We start from the raw sequence: 10065 nt of genomic DNA on the forward strand, positions 1-10065 counted from the left end.
ATGTAAAAAATCTAAATAAATACATAATGGCACTGCTACATTGCTTCTTTACAGCTGATCAGTAGCTTTACTTGTGACTAATAAAATCAGGTTCAGCCGCTTTATTTGGATTTAAGATTGTAACATTAAATAAGTTCATAGTTTGAACTAAATTAATAAGGTGACAGTTCAAATCCCTACAAATTTAACGTTTTCATTATTTCATATGCTAATGAGATTACATTATTCAGACGATCCAAAGAAGATACGAACCACATGTATACTCTATATGTTTAAACAAATTTATGTTCGTAAGTGTTCGGTTTATTGATCACTTTCAGAGTGCCCAATAAAATGATTATGTTAGACAGCGAAAAACAAATCGATCACTCGTCTGATGCTACTTTTATTTGCTTAAAAAATCCAAATATACAACACTAAACAATCTAAAAATCCTTAAACAAAAAATAAACAATACTAAACAAAAAGAATCACGACTTAACAAAAATAATGAATATTTAACAAATTCAAACAACCCTTAACAAAAATATGCGAGTCAAATCATATACATTTATATGTTTATAAAATCACATGAAGAACCAAACTTTTAAAATACGTTCAAAAATTCTCTGGAGTCCCAGTGACGATAAGAGAAATTTGTGTTCATCATACTCTCTGTAGCTATACTGTCGCGCTGTGTTCGAATAGAAAACTTTTTCTGTGTGAGTTCATTCTCTGTGTAAAAACTAGGTTTCTTTCCGTTCAAGTCGAATTCCTCTTTGTCGGCGCCATTTTCTTCAAGTATTTTGATTACTTCGGCACAACCATTTATGCAGGCGTAATGCAATGGCGTTCTGTCATATTTGTCTTTAGCATTGATATCAGCACCATTTTTAAGCAAGCAAAATATTACCTCACATTTCTTTTTCAGGTGTCTTTTTTCTGTGACTGCATCACATGCTGCCATTAACGGAGTGACTCCAGATGAAAGTGTTGCTTTAACGTCTGCTCCTCCTTCAGCTAAAATTCTAGCAAGTTTAAACCGTTTTAACACAATAGATGCAAAAAGTTTATCGGTAATGAATTGATCTTCATCAACAGATTGTGAGTTGATTCCTGGTGGACTTTTGTTTATTTCCTCCATGTTGTATGTGTTGCTGTCATTAGCCACGAGACAAGATTAGTAAAATAAATGTAATTCAAACGTCATCGTTATTTTGTCACTCGATATTTAACATTGCAGTTAACCAATAACCTAAGGTCTATTTACAACAACGAACGTTTTCTTATTATAGATACAATTAGTGTTAATTTCATGTAGGTGTCGACTTAATCAATTTGATCGTACAATATCGAATTGGTTTTACCATGGAAATGATAGGATTATTTGGAGTTGACTTAAATAATAAATATATCAAGAAGTATAAAAAAGTAAAATAACAAAAATACCGAACTCCTAGGAAATTCTAAACGGGCTTTCCGTAATAAAATGGCAAAAGCAAAAGCTTACACACATCAAACGAATGGATAACAACTGTCATATTCTTGACTTGGTACAGGCATTTTCTTATGTAGACCTAGTTTGATAGCTAGCTAAACCTCTTACTTATTTAGATAAAGGGGTACGCTTAATTAAACAGCAACCTACACAACACATGTTATTTTCTTACTTGGCAAGTAACGATTGATTAAAATAGTTTTAACATACTTAACGGTGTATAAAATTAGTTCAGTAAATGAGCCAGCAAAACAATAAAACCGATGAACCAAAAATTATATTCATTGAATATAGGTAATGATGACCCTTGTAAGTAACATACAAGGATTAATGATAGTACAAAGGTAATTACAAAAAAAAAAAAAAAAAAATAAGTTGAGAAAAGAATTGAAAATAATGAACTAGCAAAGAAATTAGGCCTCGATTGTCACTTCCTATCTTATTAAATGGAAATGTTTTTATATAGAATTTGGACTCACAAAGTTATTAAAACTAATCTTGACATGGGTGTCTGTTTATATAAGAACTTTTACGTTCTTTTGGCTGTGTGGATGCAATGTCGAGCCCAATTGGACATATTGACTTTAAAATGCATATTTGGAACTATAAAAAATAATGTCGCCCAAGAAAGAGGTTAAACGCACTGTTAAATTTGGTTGACACTGCTATCTTCTTTCAAAGTTCACGTACCGGGCCAGAATAATGACAGACAGTCATCAAAGGTTCCCCGCAGATTTTTTTTTGGTCAAAACTAGCAAGTGAATATTCACATGTCTTTTCGATATCTTTCGCCTCTCCTTTAATTATTTCCAGTATATATCTAGAATAAATAATAACATTAGCGGTACCAATAGAACATTTGTTTTACCATAATCTTTTAGAACATAATCAATACTGAAATTGGAAATAGTATTTAATAGAGAACGACATCAAGACCATTCATAGAGCCTAAGTGCCGTAAAACACTTCTCACTGGCAAATAAAAGAATGTAGATTATAAATAATAAATAACATCTTTAACAACAAACATATACTGTCTTTAAAAGAACTGAATAACAGTAGAATATTTATTATAAATTAGACCTTGGTTATTGATTAACCATGGACATCAGTAATGCGTTTGAAATAGCCAGTTCTTCTATCCTTTTTACCATTCACATCAAAAAAATAGAAAGAAAAAAATAGAAGCTTCGACTATAATCATAACAATGGATGGTTGATACAAAGCTTCAGCGAGTTTAAACTAAAATCTTTCATAGAAACAAAGATTTAGTTTTGATGTTTGGTAGTACCTGTAGAAAACGTATTACAAACGGAAAATCACATCTTAATTTTACGGTGATGTTATCCTACCATAAATTTCGATACGATCCGGGTAAACTAATCGATCCTTTATAGAAACTTAATCTAAAAGGTCAACACTGTTATTAGATCTTTGAATGTTGTTTTAGTGTTATAAATATTAATTTTTAGATCTTTGAATGTTTTTGAATGTTATAAATATTAATTTTTAGATCTTTGAATATTGTTTTATTGTTATAAATATTAATTTTTAGATCTTTGAATATTGTATATTGTTATAAATATTATTTTTTTTTGTATTATCAATTAAATAATATCGTTATACACATATTTACATTCACGGTCCTACAACCTGTCGATGCCTATTTTTTTTTACCTTTCACAAGGTCATGGCTTTTTTTTGGGATAAAATTCATTTTATATTTTTTATAGCAGCCAAAAATGACAATATCCAAATTAAGTATGAACTATATCGAAAATTCAAGAATTCAGATTGTGCCAAATGTCAGCTACAGTATGACAACCCCAAAGTAAATGTTCCAGTTTCTGGCTCCTCCTTGCATAATGCACACAAATTACAATTTATAAGGTTCATGTTAAGGAATAGAGCGTTTGTACCCAAAATATAATGAATAATTCTATATTGAAACCAACATAACGTAGTGTTTTTGAAACCTGTTAACACGAAAGTGTATTTTTTTTCCAATTTTCTACAACTTTATCTAGAATACCTTCCCATTTTTTTTCTGCCGCAAAATCTAATAGGTATAGTTAGTTCTTGTGTTGTACTGTTGCACCGATAGCTCGTTTATCTGTCGAAAAACTGTATTCAACTTATGAAACATTATTTGAGTATAGGATAAATATGGTGTTGAAAAAAAACTGAACTGTTGGGAAAACTACAGCGTGAAGCTGCAAGAATTGTTACAGGTCTACTTTTAGTGAAATGTTATATTGTGGAACTGGGTTAGATTATATTATAAAAAATCCCGCAGATCGCTTATAAATACAACCATATTATGTCAAGTATATATTTAAATGACTACCATGGATTGTGGCAACACGGATGAGGGATCAAAATCCTTACGTTTGACTATAAGGTGTTGTATGATTGCCAATGAGAAAATTCCAACATCATAGAACAAATAACGTAGAAGTTAAAAAGTGTATGGCTTTTAACAATGAGAAAACTCGATACCACATAGCAACCGTAAGAAGCCCCAAATGACAAATGCTAACAATTCAAACGTGAAAACTAATGGCCTGGTTTATGAACAAAACATACGTAAAACATGTCATACAGTCTCAAACAATTACTGAATAACATGCTTAATACACGAAAGACACATACGGAATGTGTTGGGGTTAAAATGTTTGCTGGCTCCAAACTATCTCATTAATTGACGGTGGTGCAACAAAATAACATAAGAACACACTTTATAAATCAGTTAAAATGAGTGATACTATCTATATAAAACGAAATGTTTTCGAAGAGCGAATTCTGTAAATCACAGACAACGTAGAGTTAGTCTGTGTCTGAAAGTTCGATAACATTATAACTAGAAGTCTTCACCTGTCATTTTAGCCAAATACATGAAAGCGTCCGGTAAAGTCAACACTACTAGTTACGACACCTGAAATTTATAACTAAATCAAAGCAGAGTTTCTTGTAGAAAACCAATTTCTATTTCCAGGAAGAAAGGGTAATATCGGGTTTTATATTGTAATTCAGTTGTCTTCAGCTTTCTTTTTTGAATCCAAATTGAAAAAGAATCGTTTCGTCAGAATTTCGGTTAAGTAACTAACGACGAGATCATGGTCTCATTACACTTACTTTGAACATTATGGGACAGTGCATCATGATAAATTTATCTAAGTACAAGACCTCAATTCTATTATGCCATGCAAAACAATAAATGAGAAGTTTTTTGCCACAGCCTTAATATTATTATTTCCAGATTGAAACTTAAGGTATTCAAACAATACAAATATATAAAGATACTGTAGTCTAGATTGCTGTAATAGAACCGTCTTCGATATATCTGAAAATACGAGGCTAGTGGCATATAGCTAATTATGGCAAATGTACTGTCAAATATAAATATAAATGACAACAATAGATTGTGGAAACTGAATGCAAGATAAAAACAATTTGGATCTTCGTGTGAACACAGGTGAGGAACTTAAACTCTGACAATGATTATCTGAAAGGAATGCTACTATTTATAAATCGAAATGATAGTTTGAAGCAGCGAACTCTACAAATCAGAAGTAATCAGACTTTTCACCTTTTCTTCCAATTACCCAAATACATGAAGGCGTTCACAAATGTCAACTACATCGTCATCTTATTGTAATCATATTTACAACCATTATTCATTTACTGGGCGCCCGGTGGGCCGTTGGTTTTATATTCTAGGTCAATTATCCTATGCCTTCCTTCTTGGATCTTAATTGAATGAAAAAACATCCTCTTATAGTTGATGTGTTTACTTCAGTTTTATTTTATAACCCGGTTTTTTTTCTCTCAATCGATTTTTGCCTTTCGAACAGCGGTAGACTACTGTTGCCTTTATTTGAACTTTTTTTTTAAATAGTGATACCAAAAATCATTATCATGATCATTCCAGACGTTAAAACAAAAGAAGACTAATAATTAACTTTTGATCCTTACTGTTTACCAATCATGTGTATGTTGTGTTTAGTTCTAAAAACATGCGGATAAGTAAAAATAAATATATGCAAACTTATATTGTATATAAAAAAGAAGATGTGGTATGATTGCCAATGAGACAACTATCCACAAAAGACCAAAATGACACAGACATTAACAACTATAGGTCACCGTACGGCCTTCAACAATGAGCAAAGCCCATACCGCATAGTCAGCTATAAAAGGCCCCGATAAGACAATGTAAAACAATTCAAACGAGAAAACTAACGGCCTTATTTATGTAAAAAAATGAACGAAAAACAAATATGTAACACATAATTAACGACAACCAATGAATATACAGGATCCTGACTTGGGACAGGCACATACATAAATAATGTGGCGGGGTTAAACATGTTAGCGGGATCCCACCCCCCCCCCCTAACCTGGGACAGTGGTATAACAGTACAACATAAGAACGAACTATAAAAATCAGTTGAAAATGGCTTAACTCATCAGATGGACAAAAATATAAGTGGACGTGGCCGGGTACTTATACATCCCGACACAATGAACAAATCTGAGAGTACTCGCAGTTATCTGACAGCTAGTTCAAAGCCACTAACAACTAATAAAAAAATCATGCATCTAAGACTAAACTATCAATCCGTACACATCCAACATCCAATGGATTTAGTGTAAAGACATCATAAACAGCAAGAGAAAAACATGACCTTGTGCAATGCCATGTTACATGTATCGACAGATTGTAGATCCATGAATATGTATATATATAACAATAGAACACACCCGTGTTATCGCGGGTCCGTGACTGATATATGACTATGCGTATACATTATTTTAGTATTGGTATTGTCATCTGATAAAGTCATGCCGATTATAACATGTATTAGGTGCACAGTTTTCTCTGCTTTCAAAATTTTTCTGTTTGAACCCGTCGACCTGGAACCGATCAATTATTAGTAATATTAATAATTTTGAAAACAAAAGGGCCTGGCATGGAGTATTTTTTACTCAACAGTATACAGCAAAATTCTAAATACACTGTTTGGTGGTGCGCCTGTCAGATGCGGAACGTACAGATAAGGTAATAGGTAACAGGTGAATATACTATTGGTATCGGTGTCGGACTCGATCCGGAACTTCTTAATTATTGGCAATATTAATTACGTGGAAAACAAATGGGCCTAGAGTGGTGTAATTTTTAATCAACACCATTGTACTATATTAGTTATATATAAAGTTGAAATCTTTGATTCATCGTTTTTACGTGATGACGGCTGACAAATTTGACCTCGTAATTTTAGTATTATAGATACTAGTAAAATTTAGTTAGCTTTTAATCTACTGATAACAAAATCAGTATTTATTCCAATAAAAACAATATTCAATGATCTTATTACGGTGTTGAATAGGTAACCTTTTAGAATAAGTTTTTTTTAAAGGAGCAACAAGTTTACATGGTTCATTTCTAAATTTCCGGGCACGGTAAACAACATTTCCGTAAAAATGAGGATGTGCTATCCCGTTTGAAATAAGTTTTCTACAGGTACATCCAAACTTCAAAACCAAATCTTTATATCTATGGAAAAAAATTAGGAAAGGTTTTCAGTAATTTATGGTAACGATATCCCTGGTTTAATAATTTACCAGTAATACATAGGTTGCGTTCGTTAAAATTCAAATGTCACAACAGACACGGGCATAGCGAACAAGTTGTGAAATATAAACACCGTAAGATGGTGCCAAAGGAACATCACCATCTAAAAATGGAAAATTAACAATAGGGAACGAAAAATCGTATCTTTTGTCGTAAATTTTAGTGTGGAGTTTCCGATTTAAAACCGAAATATCTAAATCCAGGAAAGGACAGTTATTACCGACTAAATCTGATTTATTTAAAGTAAGTTCCTTGGGGTAAATATCAGCAGTATATTGAAAAAATTCTTGATTATTTAACGAAAAGAAAAATCATCAAGATAACGGTAAGTGTTGTTGAATTTATCAATTAAATGCAATTTCGACGGGTCTTTACTGAGTTTAGTCATAAACTGTGATTCGTAACAGTACAAAAACAAGTATGCTATTAAAGGGGCACACTTAGTGCCCATGGGGATACCTACAACCTGTCGATAAACTTTGTTGCCGAAACGTACATAAATATTATCAAGGAGAAAATTAACAGCTTCAATCATCTCATCACACCTCCAATAAGTATATCTAGCATACTTATCTTTCTCATTAGAGAAGAAGGCTTTAAATGAGTTGCAGCAAATATATCTACATTCAGCTTTACCAAACGACCATTTAATTAAATAGGAAAACTTTTGTTTAATAAGATAGTGTGGAAGTGTAGTATAAAGAGTAGAAAAATCAAAACTATTAACAGAATCAAAAGGACCATCAAAAGCGTTCAGGTAGTAAACTAAGCACAATCAGTGGAATAAAACATTCATTTCCCTTGGCTTCGGGAAATATGAAGATTTGAGTATCCTCAAACAAATAAATAACTACCAAAAGACAAATACACATAACATAACATAGGATAGTTAATGAATGTGCTAATTAAGATTGATCAAACTGTTAATGTAAATGTCATAAACTTTCCGTTGGTATTCTATGAACCATCTGTCCGATCAATGTATCACAGGAAAGAAGATATAAAACGATTATTATCTGGCAAACGTTTTAGTCAGGTAATAAACTGTAAGCATACTAAACAAATCACAATTTCCTTTGACGATGGACATAAAAAGGAAAAGCCTTTTAGATACGAATGGAAATGATTCCAGTTTTGAAGAAGACCAGCTTATCACGGATAAACTGTTTTCAGCCATTGTATCAAAGAAGTTCAAACTTGCCAGGATTTTAGCAGAAGGGGGAGTTGATGTTAAGGCAACGCTACCCTCTGGTATTACTCCATTGATGGCGGCATGTGATGCTGTAATCGACGACAAACATTTGGAAAAGAAATGTGAAGTCATATCATGTCTTCTTAGAAATGGCGCTGACGTCAATGCTAAGGACAACGATGACCGAACACCACTACATTATGCTTGTATAAATGGATCCCAGGATATTATTGAAATTCTTAAGGAAAATGGGGCCGATCAGTTTGCAGTTGACATCAACGGTAAAGTTCCCAAATTTTATTCAGATAAAAATTTCATGCAGAACAAATTTAAGGTACTCACAAGGCGTGATAGCATTGCTGTCATAAATAAACCAAGAATGTGTGATTATTATTAACAGGAAACCTTAGGACAAATGTTTTGCAGCAATTAACTGTTCATAATTCTTGATGTAAATAAAAATCCTCCATTCGTAACGGTACTGTATGTTTTTGTGTTTTACCAATATTATTTAATAAATCAATAAATTTTTAGTGCTTTCTATCTGGTTTTTTTTAAATAAAAATTAAAAAAAAAAAAAAATTATTTCAATTCTACTATTTTATTGGACTAAAGTCCTAACTTTCTATAAGACATTTTAATGGGAGAAGTTGTGGTTCAATTCTGATTATATAGAGCGTAACCACTAATGGTATGACAGTCTTTTCAAGAATTTTATCAATTAAAATGTTTGGATTTCAGCGTTCTTGATAAAGGTCAAAAGATAATACATCGGAGGCATACAATTTAAACATGGACCATCTCTCTGACACATTCAGATGTAGACATAGAGTTTAAAAAACCCAAAATGAATCTATATTATTTTTTTCTTGGTCACAGTTGAAAAAATGCACACAAATGGACAACTACAGCCTACTGATTCTGACAGTTGGATACTAAGTTTGCGTATCCAAACTTCACAAGTAATGACCTAAACCTAATATTTAAAACTCAAAACTTATGTTAAAAATGTCCAAGATTCAAGCCATCATTTAACCGTTAAGATACATATTTGTCATCTTCAGTTTTATCTTGCATAAGAAGCCATAGCTGTGTACAAACAAATTACATAAGATTTTTCTAGGCTAACACTAACTAAAATTAATAATCAATTCACATGATTAGCTTCATTCAATATATAACATTGATTATTATGATTTATCTACTTAAATTTGAAGTGAAACCTGTAAATATGGCAGGTTTACCGTCAAACTGACCGTCTTTTCACCTAGAGAAATCCCCCGTCCCTTGTTGTATTCCAAATTACCTTCTTCCACATATATTCATCTCCAACAAAAAAGGAAAACCCTTCAATTTTTATGTGCATTTGTATGTAATCTGCACTACGTTACATAGAAGTTTGCATTTGCCAAAGATGTCAATTAAAAATGAAAAGGAAATTTTAACAACAAAAAGTGAGTACAAGTGTCCACCTGCCAAAATTAAACGCAGCAATAATATAAATACTATTTCATTGCCTTCAGTTTCAGATGATTTACTTTTTTTTTAATTACAGGGCCAGCAGTATCCATAACTTAATCCAAACTTTTGAAGTTTATTCATTTAATGAAATATTTAAAAGAGAGTTGGATACATTTTCAGATAATAATGTACACAGTTCATTATGCCATCAACATTATTGTAAACGGATCAAAAAAGACAGTCGATTTCAGAATATATGCATTGCATGTTACAAAACTATTTTAAATGGCAGACAGGTT

The 10065-nt window shown here is 32.0% G+C and overlaps 2 protein-coding genes across 2 annotated transcripts; one reads left to right on the forward strand and one right to left on the reverse strand.

Moving 5' to 3' along the window:
• Window positions 1-586: 586 nt before the first annotated feature.
• Window positions 587-1123, reverse strand: LOC139510857 (ankyrin repeat domain-containing protein 34B-like). The gene has a single exon (XM_071297397.1). It carries the CDS (start codon window positions 1121-1123, stop codon window positions 587-589), a length of 537 nt encoding a protein of 178 aa, XP_071153498.1.
• A 7072-nt stretch (window positions 1124-8195) lies between these two features.
• Window positions 8196-8702, forward strand: LOC139510858 (ankyrin repeat domain-containing protein 34B-like). The gene has a single exon (XM_071297398.1). It carries the CDS (start codon window positions 8196-8198, stop codon window positions 8700-8702), a length of 507 nt encoding a protein of 168 aa, XP_071153499.1.
• The last annotated feature ends 1363 nt before the right edge of the window (window positions 8703-10065 follow it).

Source organism: Mytilus edulis, chromosome 2, assembly GCF_963676685.1.
Source record: "Mytilus edulis chromosome 2, xbMytEdul2.2, whole genome shotgun sequence".
Taxonomy (NCBI): domain Eukaryota; kingdom Metazoa; phylum Mollusca; class Bivalvia; order Mytilida; family Mytilidae; genus Mytilus; species Mytilus edulis.